General features: G+C 43.1%; 1 protein-coding gene across 4 annotated transcripts in view; it reads right to left on the minus strand.

Annotated features, from left to right (window-relative positions):
• FAAP20 (FA core complex associated protein 20) overlaps window positions 1–18,736 on the minus strand; it is a 260,518-nt gene that overhangs the window by 114,340 nt on the left and 127,442 nt on the right. For all 4 annotated transcript variants that reach the window (XM_073602987.1, XM_073602988.1, XM_073602986.1 and 1 more), the window contains one exon: window positions 6,253–6,400. In XM_073602987.1, coding sequence (XP_073459088.1) covers window positions 6,253–6,400 — 148 coding nt within the window. The remainder of the gene's footprint in view (window positions 1–6,252; window positions 6,401–18,736) is intronic.

The raw sequence follows: 18,736 nt of genomic DNA on the forward strand, positions 1-18,736 counted from the left end.
CACCCACAACTGCCAGGAAAATTGTTCGGGATGCAAAGAAAAACCCAAAAATAACTTCAGGTGAAATACAGGACTCTCTGAAAATGTGGTGTGGCTGTTTCAAAATGTACAATAAGAAGGCGCATTAAGAAAGATGGGCTGAATGGTCGAGTCGCCAGAAGAAAGCCATTACTATGTAAATGCCACAAAGTATTTCACTTACAATACGCCAAACAGCACAGAGACAAGCCTCAAACCTTCTGGCACAAAATCATTTGGAGTGATGAGACCAAAATTTAGCTTTTTGGATACAACCATAAAAGCTACATTTGGAAATGAGTCAACAAGGCCTATGATGAAAGGTACTGAGGTGGATTGCTGATGTTCTGGGGATTTGTGAGCTACAAATGGCACAGGAAATTTGGTCAAAAAACGCCTATAATCCACCCTGAGCTGTAGAAAAGTCACATGATCTCACAAAAAGGTAAACATTGCAAGCAGAAATGAGAGCATCTACAACAACAGGACTGAAATTGTGGGAAGGTCAGAATGATTAAACAGATCATCAAAGGGATTTGGGACTAGTGGGAGAGAGATTAGGGTTCTTGTTTTGGGACTAGTGGAAGTGGGATTAGGGTTAGGGATTTGGGACTAGTGGGAGCGGGATTAGGGTTGGGATTAGGGTTAGGGATTTGGGACTAGTGGGAGCGGGGTTAGGGATGTGGGAGTGAGATTAGGATATAGAGACTCACGTTGCAATGCTCATCCGAGTATAATTTTTGAACTTGTCTCTTTCACCTCAACGAGATACCAGGAAGTACACAGGAAGTGATGTAGGGAGGTGGAGTTGTTCTTTGACGCCGATACTTCAATAACGCTTGAAAAACGCTGTTAAAACGCCTGCAGCGTTGCGTTAATTTTACTGCTAACGCCCCTAAAACGCTGTAAAAACGCGGTAATAACGCTATGGCGTTTTTAGGGCATTTTTGAAGCGCCCTTTCCCTGTCAGTTGTGAACAGTTTCCCCTGTTAATCTGTTATGAGGCCTATATGTTCTTTACTACTGATATATGTGAAAACATGTTGGGGATTTATTTTACTTATTGTATCGTGTTTCTCATATCGTAGTTTAGCTGCCTGATTGCTTCCTTGTATTTCTTGCTGCATTTTTTTGGAGATCTGGAATGCTGAGGGTGTCCCTTCTACTTTGTACTTTTTAAAGGCCTGTTTTTCTCTTTTTGTTATTTTTACTTTACACTAGAATTTAGCCTAAAAGGTTTTAATTTTGTTTCTTTATGCTTGTTACCCAACAGATTACAATGACAAATGCACATTTTATTTATCTTTATCTAACTCATCTTACGTGCCCTTTGTTGCAAGTATTTGGTCCCACTTAGTGTCAATGTAGTAGGAATTGCAGCTTAATGAATTTAGCTTTTCAACCACTTCAAGACCAAGCCTATTTCTGAAACTTTTTGTTTACAAGTTAAAATCACTGGATCCTGGGCAAATATTTTCTTGGAACCCTCCCCCCCCCCCCCCCCCCCCCCCCCCCACCCCCCCCCCCCCCCCCCCCCCCCCCACCTTTCGTCCATGCAATTTTGCTCTCCACCCCAACATCACAAAAAAACAAACACGTAGACATCCATACTCACGGATTGGTTGCTAAAGGGTAATTGCACATGCTTACAGCTCACTGATTGGTTGCTAAAGGTTACTGTGCATTATTACTGCTCAATGATTGGTTGCTAGAGGTTACAGCACATCATTACTGCTCACTGACACACCAGAAGCGGACAAAGAATGAGTACCATACTGACACATCAGAAACATGTCCGCAGACAGTCAGTAACATACTGACACACCAGAAACATATCACAGATTACAGACTTAGCAATAACATGCAACGTCAAGCCGCAGCAGTTAACATACACCAGGGTGGGTCAGGAGGTTATACCAAAAGGGAGGGCCAGGGAGGTATACCAAAAGGGAGGGCCAGGGAGGTATACCAAAAGGGAGGGCCAGGGAGGTATACCAAAAGGGAGGGCCAGGGAGGTATACCAAAAGGGAGGGCCAGGGAGGTATACCAAAAGGGAGGGCCAGGGAGGTATACCAAAAGGGAGGGCCAGGGAGGTATACCAAAAGGGAGGGCCAGGGAGGTATACCAAAAGGGAGGGCCAGGGAGGTATACCAAAAGGGAGGGCCAGGGAGGTATACCAAAAGCGAGGGCCAGGGAGGTATACCAAAAGGGAGGGCCAGGGAGCTATACCAAAAGGGAGGGCCAGGAAGGTATACCAAAAGGGAGGGTCAGGAAGGTATACCAAAGGGAGGGTCAGGAAGGTATACCAAAGGGAGGGTCAAGAAGTTATACCAAAGGGAGGGTCAGGAAGGTATACCAAAGGGAGGGTCAGGAAGGTATACCAAAGGGAGCGCCAGGAGGTATACCAAAGGGAGGGTCAGGAAGGGTATACCAAAGGGAGAGTCAGGAAGGTATACCAAAGGGAGAGTCAGGGGGTATACCAAAGGGAGGGTCGGGGTATACACCAGGGAGGGTCAGGAGGGTATACACCAGGGAGGGTCAGGAGGGTATACAACAGGGAGAGTCAGGAGGTATACACCAGGGTGGGTCAGGAGGGTATACACCAGGGGGCAGTGAAAACCTGGAGACAGTGACAATCATTAAGTCCAGTAGGGGAGCAGCAATCCCTCCCTACTGAGATGAACAATGTGAGTAATGGCTGTAAACTGTTCTGACCGCGGCTCTGATTTTCAGAGCAGGAACATGGAGGACAGGCAGAAATACATGACAGTTGGCAAGTATGGGCAACGCGGGTTCTAGGGGCAGCTGTTTTGGGCCCCCAAACAATGACTGAACCCTGGGCAGCTGCCCTTTTGCCCTGCATTAAAGACGGCCCTGCCCGGTACAACCACTTCCCCAAAATGATGTGCGTGATTTTGCGTGAAGTGGTTTAAACAAAGTTCTTGTCATACCAACATGCTTCACTTTCCTGTAACTTATGGCAAATTTGATTACACCATGATTACTATTACCCAAGTTGTCTAGCTTGCATATCTGTAAGCTCCGTGTTGTTTGAAATTAATAGATCCAACAAACCATTTTGGCTTGTTGAGGCTTCCACCATCTATTCCATGATATTGTCCTACAATTCATTTAAAATATGATAACCCTTTGCTGACTGCAATTCCATTTGTCATTATTAAAAATATTAATCCTTCTAAAGAGAACCAGTCAAATTCATAGTCTCTAGCTCTGGGAAAAGGCATTGTGAATGAGTAAAAAACAAATTACATCATTGCCAACTAAGCTTTTTTTGCAGGGACAGCTCAAAGTGTTCAAAGATAGTTCCTGGAAAAGTTTTGTCTCTATTTTTCATACATTATAAAATACACACAGTAAAGCCCCTAATTTTTTAGGTTAAATCCAATTCTTTCATTTATGTTCTTTTTAACAAAATTTAAAGTCATTTTATATACCAAGACAGCAGCCCTGATATTAAAGGGAAAATGTAGTAATTTGTGGTTCTACGAGCTACTACTGTGTGCAGCAGACTCAACTTAACTGATTCAATATCATAGCTTCATTAGAATTTTTTTATTTTAATGCTGGACTTCAGCCTTCCACTTAGTCTTTCCAAGTTGTACAGGGTCCTCTCTGGTACAAATATTGCTTATTCTCATTTCACTGCACACTGTGGGTTCTCACAGTATACATTAGAGGCTGCAGTAGATCAGATACTTATTCCCTTGGCTAGATTCAGCATCATCTAGCACTTTCCTTCCCATCCTGATTGTCCCTGTCCCTACACTTTCATTAATTGAATTGTGTTCTGTCAAATCATGGAAACTACAAAAGAAAATGGACAGAAGCATCTCAAGGTATATCAGTCAAATACAATTCAGGTTTTCAGCAACTGACTCACCCCTGTTGGTGATCTGCCTGCATTGCATAAAGAAGCACAGAGACAACATGTTAATTTCAAACTTTTGGCACTATTAAATCCTGAATAATAATACTACTAATAATAATAATAATAATATCACTGTCAAAAGTCACTAGCCAAAAAAAGTCATTTGTCTACTGTGAATAGGAAAGGTGTTTACAAGAGAACGGACAAAGCAAAATCCAGAAACTACTTCTGAAAACTTAAACCAACATGACCAATTTTAAACTTTAATAAAAAATTACTTTTTCTGACCTGTTCCTTGCCATCTGCAACAGCTAATTTTTTTCTACAAATAGCAAAAAAGTCAAATCTTGCCATCAACCACGTAAACGGTGTATAAAAAAATCCCCCAAAATGCAGTTTCTTGCTCATGTGACTGACTCACAGCTTTTCCTGCCCATTCCTTACTATAGCGCTGGGACTGATAATTTGAATAGACGCAAGCAAACCCTCCACTTAGCTCTCACAACTTCTTAAGGGCCAGTTCACACCACATGCAGTGCAGAGTTGTTTGTTCTGCATCAAAACACATGGAAATTAGGTTATATGGGTTCCAATGGCAAAGCTCACACCAGTGCAGTTGTTTCAGGTGAAACACACCCAGTGTGTTTAAGTTCCAGAAAATAAAGTACAACATGCTGCTTGGACCCAAGTACAGTAAAAAAAAAAAAGAAAGAAAAAAAAAAAAGCTTCTGGAATGCATCCGGAAACATAAAAAAAAACCGTAACAAACACACACTGGAATACATCCACAATGAGTTAAAAACACGCATGTAGAAACGGATCTGGGAGTCGTTTTTGTGGTATGAATGGGTACACAGTATGAGAATGTTCTTGAAACAGCTTGCCTTAATATCCAGATAACAGGAATAGGTAAAAGCGTGTGATATGTGTACACAAGGCCTGAAAAGGAGACAACCCCCCCGCCCCCCCAAGATGGCCACAGTAAAAGGGTGATTTAAGGCAAGCCAAAACCCTGAAACTAAATATATAGTGTGATGTTTTAGGGTCTGTTTTGACAGGTTTTTTAATTTTTGGGGGGTTTTTTTGTGGCAGAACTGCTTCTATACCGATAAAAAAAAAAAAAAAAAGGGGGAATGCGAAAGCAGCTTGAAGCAGGTTGATACAGTTTATAAGGCCGTAAAACGCAGGTTAGGAGTTCAATCGCAGGTCAAATGTACCTGTCAATGGATCAATGAACACTGATCTCAGAAGAGAATCTCAAACCAATATCAATGTCAAGCCATTGAATATTTTTCTCCCATAAGACTTTTTCCTGCTAGAAGTTTCCAAGAACCAATCTATTAAAACAACAGTTTTAATAGATAACTGATGAATACAAGTTGCAGCTGTATTTCCCAAATTTTGGTCGGTCATGTGTAACACTTGCACTTGTTATGAGACAGTGAAAACAGAAAACCACTTGGTCATAGGGATGGATTTTTCGGAGTTTCTCCAAACCTTGTAGATGCATTCAAATAAATGAGGATGGGGAAAACCCCCTGGGCCTGTATAAACCAATAGTAGGCACAGCACTAGGAGTAACCTCATGTGTATCTTCCAGTTTATATGTGTTACGGAAAGCCTCAATAAGCAAGCTGATCACCTCCATCTATTTGTGCAAAACTGCTATGTCCTGGGTATCTTCTTCACCTAAAGGATGGCAAAGATTCTAACTCTGATAGATCTACCTTTTGCAGCTGAGTGGAAGACAAAAACTGAGAAAAGGAAACCATTCCTCTAAAGATGCTAATTTAAACTGAAGCCTGTCTGGTGTCAGGGGGGTTATAAATCCCTAGGGCTGGTCTACATTTTTTTTTGTACCTAGGGTCTATTTCTCCTGTAGGCAGCTCTATAACCCAAGAAAATGTGGGTTACAATTGCTTCCTTCTTTAAAATATGCCATTTCCCTGGCTGTCATGCCGATACTTAAAAAATACTTTGTGCCATTTACCTGGAACAAGTATAGTAATATTAGAAAAAATAAAACTATTTTCAACTTCTGTCATGCGTTTACTACATGCTTCCAACAATCTGTGAATCAAAAGTACTAAATACAGTCATAGCCAGGCAAGCAGCATTTTCAAAAGGTCAACAATTGTGGCTTACATATTTCTCTTATGAGAGGTATAACAGTAGAGGAGGAGGAAAATAGAACACCTTGCTCAAAATATCTGTCAAACTTTCCAGGGTTATGTTGCTCAAAGATGCCACATGTTAGCGAAGTTGTCAGAGTTACACTGCCAGGCATATCATGACTTGAAGGGAATCTATAAAAACACACTCAATGTCCATTTAGGGTAAGGCACCTGATGAGTGAAGTCTGGCAGTCCTGGCACAGATATCCATCCCACGCTTCTAGGGTCTGTAGACACGCAGGTCAGAACCTGCTTCCATAGCTGCTCAGCAGTAGTTAAATCAATTTCGTCAAACCAGGACCCAGCGGAGTTCTGTCTTCTGGAAGAGAGAAATGCAGCAAGTGATGAGCATGAGCAGAAATGGTTTGTTTCAAGCGCCACATCTGTCAAATCCCCTCAGCTAGAACTGTCATTACTTGAAGCACAAGCAGTGTGAAGAGGAGAAAAAAAAAGGCCATGGTTCAGCATTATCATTACACAAAAACACGGTGTACACACTACTGCACAGAGACGACACTGCACTTGCTTGGCAAGTTAAATTAAGAGTGATCACATTTTTACAACATAATTCAGTTGAGCTCGAATACACGCAAAAGGCGTTTATCAGCCCAGCACGCTCAGAGAGCACCAATTATTAGCATAAATCTTTGACCCAGTAACCACAAGTGTCTGATGAAAGTCTCTGTGCACAGTCTTACTAGGATTAGTAGAACTAAAAATAAAATAAAAAAGACATTGCATGGTGTCATGGTATTTAGACTTACTTCTATAACGTGACATAAAAGCAAGGCTCCAATTCAGATTATCCTAAAAAGGTTCTTCAGTCACCTGATTTTAAGATGTAAATGGAAATGTCAGAATTAAGTAGGTAATGGTGGAGCACTCTACTCATGCATGCTGGATGCTTATGTGGTCATTGTTTGCAGAGAATTTATTACCTCTCTCTGGAGTTTTACATGGGTCGAACGCTCCATGGTAAATCTGGGTCTTGAAAATGCCTGCGATGAGGCTACTTATCAGTGACACCGAGTGATATAGATCCAGTATTTTCAGATAACCTGTAGGTTTTTGGGAGACCAAATTCTCGGCTTGGTGAGACCAACATATTGGTCTGTTCATTCGGTAAGGAGATTATATACTCACTTCGGGTGCCCTGCTTCTTCAGATGAGGGATCCTTATGTCACCATTTGCTCTGTTGCATTATTCACTGATTCACTTTTCAAGATTATTGGGACTTAATCAATGCTCACATTAGACTTTGCCTTAGTTTTCCTATTTATACTGTTTTCACACATGATCTTGAGATTACCGTATTTATCGGCGTATAACACGCACTTTTTTCCCCTTAAAATCAGGGGAAAATCGTGGGTGCGTGTTATATACCGATCCCCGCTATTTTTGTGATCTATCGGAGCGATCGCCGCCGACATTCACATAGCGTGTATTTTTAAATATGGCGCTGCGGAGTTCGGGGGGACTCGGCGGCGCTCGTGAACACAGTGACTGGGTCGAGCCGAGATACACATAGCCGAGGGTTCTCGGCTCTTCTCGGCGCCGTTCACAGTCCCGCCCAGTCCCGCCATTGGACCTCTGTTATGTCCATCATAGGGACTGGGCGTGACTGTGAACGGCGCCGAGAACCCTCTGCTATGTGTATCTCGGCTCCGCCCAGTCACTGTGTTCTCGGCGGCACTCGTTCAGCTGAACGAGCGCCGCCGAGTCCCTCCGAACTCCGCGGCGCCATATTTAAAAATACACACTAAACTTGTGTATGTCGGCGGCACTAGAGACAAGGCTGCACTGACCACTGGGGACAAGGTTGCACTGACCACTGGGGACAAGGCTGCAATAAACCACTGGGGACAAGGCTGCAATAAACCACTGGGGACAAGGCTGCAATAAACCACTGGGGACAAGGCTGCACTGGAGCAAGGCTGCACTGGGGCAAAGCTGCACTGGGGCAAGGCTGCACTGACAATTCTGCACTGGGGCAAGGCTGCACTGACAAGACTGCACTGGGGCAAAGCTGCACTGACAAGGCTGCACTGGGGCAAAGCTGCACTGACAAGGCTGCACTGGGGCAAAGCTGCACTGACAAGGCTGCACTGGACACTGGGGCAAGGCTGCACTAACAAGGCTGCAGATGAACACTGATGAGGCTGCATTGATGGGCATTTAAATGTAAGTTTTTTTTCCTTAAACTTCCCTCCTAAAATGTTTTTCCTTAAAATTCCCTCCTAAACTTGGGGTGCGTGTTATACGCCGGCGCGTGTTATACGCCGATAAATATGGTAATATAATTTTGGATCTAGAGTTATTTATATTTGGTTTGTTTTCACTTATGGTTGGAACTATTTATCACTCAACGTCCATTTCATATGGTAAATTTTACATGTACACTTTTATTTATGTTTTATTATTTATGTTGTTTTGAGTGTCTTTATTCAATTCAATTTTTTTATTAATGACCTATACAATATTTCTTATCCACCTGTATACCAGAATATAAAAATAGTTCCAGAATCGGTACTTCACATTAGTTTTCATTTATTAGAATGCTTTCACCTTTTCAGGTGGTCTGTATTCTGGTTTGATTATTTCTCTTTGGGTAATGATCATTTATTTTGCGATATTAGCGCTGCACCTCCACTTTTTGTTTTATGATTTTGGGTTTTGTATTGTAGACTCTTGGTGCTGGCAGCTCTCCTTATTTGATTTATTTCAAGTTGAATATACTTATTTCTAGCGCAGCGCTTGGCCCTGTGGCCTCCTTTTTCTCATAGCTAGAGAACTGACCACGATGTGCTCTCCTGCTTAGAGTGGTCAGTTTTTAATAGGAAAGCAGAGGGATTGGCAGGAACACCAATGATATCACACAAAGGAAGCAATACAAAGAGAACAAGATACTTTCTCATACAAGTACATGGTACAGCAGGCATATATCAGGAATATGAAATTTGGGGGTAACAAAGCTTTAATCATTCATGGCATTGAATGTAATCTTTTACATTAAATTATGTAAATGGGTTTAAGCCGAACTAAAGGCACTATATACTAACCTCCTGACAGCCTGGGTCCTTTACCGGCATCTTCTCCCCAGGTGCCAATCTTCAGGCATCCCCATTGGCTGGTCCGGGATGACATAACACATGCGCATGCACCGGAGTCAGTTATCCCAGCACACAGGCCTCTTGCCAGAGATGAAAGCTGAATTGCGCATGCACAGCTCAGTTTACATGCTGCAGAAGACTGCAAGCAGGCAGGTAGGTGTATTTTAATCACAGAAGAGAGATTGCATGTCTGCGATAATAGCCTGCCTGCATGCAGTCTGTTGTAAAAAGCCTTCAGTTGCACTTTAATCACTGATTGGACTTGATTAGGAAAGCCACACACCTGTCTATATAAGACCTTACAGCTCACAGTGCATGTCAGAGCAAATGAGAATCATGAGGTCAAAGGAACTGCCTGAAGAGCTCAGAGACAGAATTGTGGCAAGGCACAGATCTGGCCAAGTTTACAAAAAAATTCTGCTGCACTTAAGGTTCCTAAGAACACAGTGTCCCTCCATACTAAAGGAGAGCCAGGAACGTACACGGCAGGTGCCAGCAGGGGCCAGCACAGAGGCAGGTGGAGACAAAGAGGTGCAGGCACTAGCAAAGAGTAGATGGGTGACAGACAGGAAGGGTAGAGGGGGAAGTGCCAGGGAGGCCGATCCAGGACTGGAGCATCCCAATAAGTACACTCCATTGAGTGACATTGGTGAAACCAGTCAGGGACCAGCACTGCTGGAGCTGAGGGACTCTCCTAGCTGCCGGGGGAAGAACTCCTCCAGTGAGAGTGGGGGGGGGGCAGCGAAGGGAAAGGAAAGACAGATTCTGGTGGTAGGGGACTCAATTCTTAGGACAGAGAGGGCAATCTGTAACCAAGACCTGAAGCGCCAAACAGTATGTTGTCTACCGGGCGCTCGGGTTCGGCACATCACGGATCTTGTGGACAGATTACTGGGAGGGGCTGGGGAAGACCCAGCTGTCATGGTGCACGTTGGCACCAATGACAAAGTCAGAGGCAGATGGAGTGTCCTAAAGAACGATTTTAGGGACTTAGGAGCTAAATTGAAGAAAAGGACCTCCAAGGTAGTATTCTCAGGAATACTACCGGTACATCGAGCCACACCAGAAAGGCAGAGGGAGATTAGGGAAGTAAACAAGTGGCTGAAGAGCTGGTGTAGTAAGGAGGGGTTTGGGTTCCTGGAGGACTGGGCCGACTTCTCAGTTGATAACCGGTACTATAGAAGGGACGGACTGCACCTAAATGAGGAGGGTGCAGATCTGCTGGGAATGAAGATGGCCAAAAAGTTATACGGGTTTTTAAACTAGGCGATGGTGGGGGGGGGGGGTCCAGAGGTAGAGATAGTCAGCGCGGAAGATATTCCAGAGGGTAGTATTGGGGGCATTAGTGGTAGGTTAACCAAAGCACAAAAACACAAGGTAAGTATATAGTGGCAAGTCCTAGTTGCAATCTCGAAACACCCAATACAAGGACAATATGCGACCGGTCTAAACTATGTGGCATGTTCACCAATGCCAGGAGCATGGCGGACAAGATGGGTGAACTAGAGATACTGTTGTACGAGGAGGATTTGGATTTTGTGGGAATTTCAGAGACCTGGTTCAACAGCTCTCATGATTGGCTGGCAAACATTCAAGGGTATACCCTTTATCGCAAGGATAGAGAGGGTAAAAAAGGGGGAGGGGTATGCCTATATATCAAGAATAATGTACAAGTGAATGTGAGAGATGACATCACTGAGGGAGCTAGGGAGGAGGTGGAATCCTTATAGGTAGAGCTCCAAAGGGATGAAGCTAAGGGGAAAATAATACTGGGAGTATGCTATAGGCCCCCTAACCTGAGGAAGGAAGTGGAGACAGATCTCCTATCACAATTTGGATTAGCAGCAAGGATGGGAAGTGTTATCATAATGGGGGATTTTAATTATCCAGACAGACTGGGTGGAGGGAACCGCGCATTTATTTAAGGCTCGCCAGTTCCTTAATGTCTTGCAGGACAATTTTATGGGTCAGATGGTAGACGCACCAACTAGAAATAAAACATTACTGGATCTACTGATTACCAACAATACAGACCTGATCACGGATGTGGAAATACGGGGAAATTTAGGTAACAGCGATCACAGGTCAATTAGTTTCAGTATAAATCACACAAATAGGAAACATAAAGGGAATACAAAGACACTGAATTTCAAAAGAGCCAACTTCCCTAAACTACAAACCTTGCTAAAAGGCATAAATTGGGATAAAATATTAGGAACAAAGAATACGGAGGAGAGATGGGTTTGCTTTAAGAGCATATTAAATAAGGGCATTAGCCAATGTATCCCATTGGGTAATAAATTTAAAAGAGCGAACAAAAGCCCTGGATGGCTTAACTCCAATGTAAAAACGCATATAAAAGCAAAGGAGAAGGCCTTCAAAAAATGCAAGGTTGAGGGATCAGCAGCATTCAGACTTTATAAAGAATGCAACAAGAAATGTAAGGGTGCAATTAGGACGGCTAAGATAGAACATGAAAGACACATAGCGGAGGAGAGCAAAAAAAATCCCAAGAAATTCTTTAAGTATGTAAACAGTAAAAAAGGGAGGACAGACCAATATGGCCCCATAAAGAATGAGGAAGGACATCTGGTTACAAAGGATGGGGAGATGGCGAAGGTATTGAATGTATTCTTCTCCTCAGTCTTCACGAGTGAATCAGGGGGCTTCAGTAACCAAAACTGCAGTGTTTATCCTCATGGCACAACACAGGAAGCACCTCCATGGTTAACAGAGGACAGAATTAAAATTAGACTTGAGAAACTTAACATTAATAAATCACCGGCACCAGATGGCCTGCATCCGAGGGTACTTAGGGAACTCAGTCAAGTGATTGCCAGACCGACCATTGTTCCTAATTTTTACAGACAGTCTACTGACTGGAATGGTACCAGCTGATTGGAGAAAAGCCAATGTAGCACCAATATTTAAAAAGGGCCCAAAATACATCCCTGGGAATTACAGACCAGTTAACCTAACATCAATAGTACGTAAACTCTTGGAGGGGATGATAAGGGACTATATACAAGATTTTAGTAATAAGAACGGTATCATTAGCAGTAATCAGCATGGATTCATTAAGAATCGTTCTTGCCAAACCAATCTACTAACCTTCTATGAGGAGGTGAGTTGCCATCTAGATAAAGGAAGGCCCGTAGACGTGGTGTATCTGGATTTTGCAAAAGCATTTGACACAGTTCCCCATAAACTTTTACTGTACAAAATAAGGTCCTTTGGCATGGACCATAGGGTGAGTACATGGATTGAAAACTGGCTACAAGGGCGAGTTCCGAGGGTGGTGATAAATGGGAAGTACTCGGAATGGTCAGGGGTTGGTAGTGGGGTTCCCCAGGGTTCTGTGCTGGGACCAATCCTATTTAATTTGTTCATAAATGACCTAGAGGATAGGATAAACAGTTCAATCTCTGTATTTGCAGACGATACTAAGCTAAGCAGGGCAATAACTTCTCCGCAGGATGTGGAAACCTTGCAAAAAGATCTGAACAAATTAATGGGGTGGGCAACTACATGGCAAATGAGGTTCAATGTAGATAAATGTAAAATAATGCATTTGGGTGGCAAAAATATGAATGCAATCTATACACTGGGGGGAGAACCTCTGGGGGAATCTAGGATGGAAAAGGACCTGGGGGTCCTAGTAGATGATAGGCTCAGCAATGGCATGCAATGCCAAGCTGCTGCTAACAAAGCAAACAGAATATTGGCATGCATTAAAAAGGGGATCAACTCCGGAGATAAAATGATAATTCTCCCACTCTACAAGACTCTGGTCTGGCTGCACCTGGAGTATGCTGTCCAGTTCTGGGCACCAGTCCTCAGGAAGGATGTACTGGAAATGGAGCGAGTACAAAGAAGGGCAACAAAGCTAATAAAGGGTCTGGAGGATCTTAGTTATGAGGAAAGGTTGCGAGCACTGAACTTATTCTCTCTCTGGAGAAGAGACGCTTGAGAGGGGATATGATTTCGATATACAAATACCGTACTGGTGACCCTACAATAGAAATAAAACTGTTTCGCAGAAGAGAATTTAACAAGACTCGTGGCCACTCATTAAAATTAGAAGAAAAGAGGTTTAACCTTAAACTACGTAGAGGGTTCTTTACTGTAAGAGCAGCAAGGATGTGGAATTCCCTTCCACAGGCGGTGGTCTCAGCGGGGAGCATCGATAGCTTCAAGAAACTATTAGATAAGCACCTGAATGACCACGACATACAGGGATATATAATGTAATACTGACACATAATCACACACATAGGTTGGACTTGATGGACTTGTGTCTTTTTTCAACCTCACCTACTATGTAACTATGAGCCTTGGTGAGAGAGGTAAAGAAGAACTCAAAGATCACTGTGGCTGAGCTCCAGAGATGCAGTCAGGAGATGGGAGAAAGTTGTAGAAAGTCAACCATCACTGCAGCTCTCCACCAGTCGGGGCTTTATGGCAGAGTGGCCTGACCGAAGCCTCTCCTCAGTGCAAGACACATGAAAGCCCGCATGGAGTTTGCTAAAAAAAAACACCTGAAGGACTCCAAGATGGTGAGAAATAAGATTCTCTGGTCTGATGAGACCAAGATAGAACTTTTTGGCCTTAATTCCAAACGGTATGTGTGAAGAAAACTAGGCACTGCTCATCACCTGTCCAATACAGTCTCAACAGTGAAGCATGGTGGTGGCAGCATCATGCTATGGGGGTGCTTTTCAGCTGCAGGGACAGGACGACTGGTTGCAATCGAGGGAAAGATGAATGCGGCCAAGTATACAGATATCCTGGACGAAAACCTTCTCCAGAGTGCTCAGGACCTCAGACTGGGCCGAAGGTTTACCTTCCAACACAATGACCCCAAGCACACAGCTAAAATAACGAAGGGGTGGCTTCATAACAACTCCATGACTGTTCTTGAATGGCCCAGCCAGAGCCCTGACTTAAACCCAACTGAGCATCTCTGGAGAGACCTAAAAATGGCTGTCCACCAATGTTTACCATCAAACCTGACAGAACTGGAGAGGATCTGCAAGGAGAAATCGGAGAGGATCCCCAAATCCAGGTGTGAAAAACTTGTTGCATCTTTCCCCAAAAGACTCATAGCTGTATTAGATCAAAAGGGTGCTTCTACTAAATACTGAGCAAAAGGTCTGAATACTTAGGACCATGTGATATTTCAGTTCAGTTTTTCTTTTTTCATAAATCTGCAAAAATGTCAAAAGTTGTGTTTTTCTGTCAATATAAGGGTGCTGTGTGTACATTAATGAGGGAAAAAAATTGAACTTAATTGATTTTAGCAAATGGCTGCAATATAACAAAAAGTGAAAAATTTAAGGTGGTCTGAATACTTTCCGTCCCCACTATACACTCACTCTCTCTCCTGAGCTCCTCAAAAAACACTGTAAAGTTGCTATCTTTTATGTAAAAGAGAAGACTCTCCAATATAAAAAAATACATTAGTGATCACCCAGCTAAAAAGCATACATCAAGCATCTTGGGGTTTCCTTGGAAATGCTGCTTGTTTTTTGTTTTATATTTCAAAGGCTTACTCATTTGACAGCTGTCTTCCCGTATCATCTGACCTCTTTCACACACTGCTGAACCCAGTCATCTTCATCCAGCATGGTTCCCTGTGCTGGATATGACATGGGTTTACATCAAGGGAGGTTATAGCGCCACTGCGCATTCATCCACTCTGTTTCTCAAGTGCTATGCGACACTGGCATTTTACCATGGTTTAAAGGAGAAAGGTGTATAACAAACAAGACAAGAATAACAGAAATGTGATTCATTTTGTGCTTCATTACCAGATGATAACTGCATGCCAAAGGCTATAAACCATCAGTCACAATTTCAAGTCATCTACAAAAAATAGAGAAAATATCAACAAGTACTGTAGTTCAAATCAACATTTCCTGCTTACTGTGCAAATAAATTACCCTCATAGGTAAATGAGTAAGGAAATGCATCCATTACGTAAAAAGGAAGCTCTTGCTTCTAACAAGTTGATTACAAACTTTATAAAAAAAAAAAGGGCCAAAACCACCACACTGCAACGTGTTAACTAAATAACATGTAACAAAGAAGTAATTTTATAAGCCAGAGGCTGATCTGTATTAAAGTAGAACTATAGGCACAACTTTTTTTCATTTTGGATAGAGTAAGGGAGGGTTATAACCCCTGTCAGATTTTTTTTTGCACCATCTGTGTCCCATAGTGGCGATTTCTCTTCACTTCCTGTCCCACAGCCAAACAGGAAGTGAAAGGAAATCCTTGCAAATTAAGGGAATTCCTTAGGGACACCCAGGTCACCAGAATCTTTTGGGGGCAACCCAAAAGTTGGGATTTTCTTTTACTTTCAATGATAATGGTAAACAGGACAAACAGGTTGAATCTCCATAACGGGGACACAGACAGCAGTAAAAACTGACAAGCATTCTATTCCCTCTCCACTCTATCCAAAACTAAAAAAAAGTTTTGCCTTTAGTTATACTTTAAATTGCCTGACTTTGAATTGGTCCGGTCTGCTATGCATATTCTTTCTAAAGATTTATTTTGTAGTCTTTAGTAGTAGTCTTCTGTAGTATTTAGTATTATTACATCAATTGTAGCACTATTTCCCTTGAAAACAGGAAAAGGATATTGTAGTAAAATCAGTCGAATAATATACAGTGGGGAAAATAATTATTTGATCCCCTGCAGATTTTTTTAAGTTTGTCCACTTACAAAGATTTATTAGGGGCTATAATTTTTATGATAGGTGTAATTTAAATGATAGAAACAGAATATTAACCAAAATCCAGAAAAAACACAATACAAATGATATGAATTGAGTTGCAGTTCAGTGACTAAAATAACTATTTGATCCCCAAGCAAAACATGACTTGGTGGAGAAACCCTTGCTGGCAAGCACAGAGGTAAGACATTTCTTGTAGTTGGTTACCAGGTTTGCACACATCTCAGGAGGGATTTTGGTCCACTCTATTTTATAGATCTGATCTAAATCCTTAAGGTTTCTTGGCTGTCACTTGGCAACTTGAAGTTTCAGCTCCCTCCATAAATTTTCCATAGGATTAAAGCAGAGTTCCGCCATAAAAAAAAATATTGAAAGTCAGCAGCTACAAAACGTGTAGCTGCTGACTTTTAATAATCGGACACTCACCTGTCCCATGGTCCAGCGATGGGGGGGTACTAAGTCCCGCCCCCTCCTCTCTGAGGCGCGGGTACCTGGCTGTGGCTTCACAGCCGAGCACGCACTGCACATGCGCGAGCCACGCTGCACGCTGTGAATGGCCGGGCAATCTTCTGGGACCTGTGACATGTCCCCAAAGATTGCAGGGAGGGGGGAGAGGTGATCTTCCTTCCGATGCCAGAGCCCCGGGAGGAAGTGGGAGCTGGATGCTTCTAAAAAGAGGGTATCCGCCCCCCCCCCCCCCCAAAAAAAAGACATGCCAAATGTGGCATGTCAGGGGGTCACCTGCACTTAAAGCGGAAGTTCCATTTTTGGGTGGAACTCCACTTTAAGGTCTGGAGACTGGCTAGGCCACTCCATGACCTTAATGTGCTTCTTATTGAGCCACGCCTTTGTTGCCTTGGCAGTATGTTTTGGGTCATTGTCATGTTGGAAGACCCATCCACGACCCATCTTCAGTGTTCTTGCAGAGTGAAGAAGGCTCTCAGCCAAGATTTTACAATACATGACCCCGTTCATTGCCCCCTCAATGTGGCAAAGTCAGCCTGAACCTTTAGCAGAGAAAAAGCCCCAAAGCATAATGGTGTTCTTAGGGTCATAATCAGCATTTTTCTTCCTCCAAACACGGCGAGTCAAGGTAATGCCAAAGAGCTCAATTTTGGACTCATCTGATCACAGCACTTTTCTCCCAATCTTTCTTTGACTCATTTAGATGTTCATTGGCAAGCTTCAGACGGGCCTGTACATGTGCCTTCTTGAGGAGGGGGACCTTGCAGGCGCTGTAGGATTTCTATCCACGGCGGCGCATTTTATTACCAATGGTTTGTTTAGGGACTGTGGTCCCAACTGCCTTGAGATCATTCACAAGCTCTTCCCGTGTAGTTGTGGGCTGATCCCTCACTTTTCTTATGATCATTCTTACCCCATGAGATAAGACCCTATCTTGCATTGAGCTCCAGACCAATGGCGATTGATGGTTATATTGTATTTCTTCCACTTGCGAATAATCTCTCCAACAGTTGTCTCCTTCTCACCAAGCTTCTTGCTGATGGTCTTGTAGACCAATCCAGCCTTGTGCTGGTCTACAACCGTGTCCCTGATGTCCTTTGACAGCGCTCTGGTCTTGCCCATGATGGTGAATTTGAACGGAAGAAAGATTCTGTGGACAAGTGTCTTTTATACACATAATGAGTTGTTAGGAGCACCTTCTCAAAATGACAGGACTATTCTTTGTACCACATGAGCACATACTGTAGCCAGTCTGTGGGAACCAGAATTATTGTTGGTTGGTAGGGGATCAAATACTTATTTTACTCACTGAAATGCAACTCAATTTATAACATTTGAATCGTGTATTTTTTTTCTGGATTTTTGGTTGATATTGTGTCTCTATCATTTAACCCTTTCGCTGCCAGGTCTGTACAGTGTATGGACCTATGGCACTTCTTCCAGCTGGCCTGGTCTGTATGCCATACGGATCTCATTCCTCCTTCTGCTATAAGCTCATAGTCACTTCAGTGACCATAAACTTATAGCAGAATTGTTCAGCAGACTCTGCTGAACAATCCTTTAGCTCTGATCAGCGGGATGCAGTCTGCTGATCAGAGTTATTCAGCTCAAATGTAACCCCCCCCCCCATGCCGCTGCTTCCATCTTCAGCCTCTCCACGCTCCTATTCCTGTAAAGTTTCCCCCTTTCTTTTCCATCTTCTTCCTCCCCCCTAGAACTGATCCCCCCACACTGATCAGGTCAACCCCCCAAACCCGAATCCCTGCAGCTACCCTTGAGAAAGCTTTCCTCCTCTGCCGCGCCTGCTGGCTTCAGGTGCTGCAGGGGCTTAGAGGGGATAACACTATGTCCACTCCACTACTCCGATCGCCCCCCGCAATGGCACCCACCTCACAGATCCTCTGCTGCTAGAATAACTGAATATAAGTAAGTGTCAGTTTATGAATGAATAGGAGTCTCTATACAGACTCCTTATTAATTCATGTAATGTGCTGCAGAGAGAGGGACTATCTTCAGTTCCTTTCTCTGTCTCAAAAAAAGAGACATCAGGGGTCTGTTTAGACCTCTGATATCTTACCAAAAAAAAAAAGAACTACAAAAAAATGAAGAAAATATATATTTAAAAACTAAACATAGTAAGGCCCCTTTTACATGGCGCGGACTCCATCAAGCAGATCCGCCTGCTGAGCATGCAGATGACAGGTCCTTGTCCGCTCTGATGATGCAGACCAGATATGCACACAGCCTGCTGTTCTCTATGGAGCAATCTAATGGAAACGGACCACCTGTCCATTTTCATTAGACTGTCACCCGATTCGATCTGCTAGACGGATGGGGAAG

The sequence above is a fragment of the Aquarana catesbeiana genome, linkage group LG10 (genome assembly GCF_042186555.1).
Source record: "Aquarana catesbeiana isolate 2022-GZ linkage group LG10, ASM4218655v1, whole genome shotgun sequence".
In the NCBI taxonomy this organism is placed as follows: Eukaryota; Metazoa; Chordata; class Amphibia; order Anura; family Ranidae; genus Aquarana; species Aquarana catesbeiana.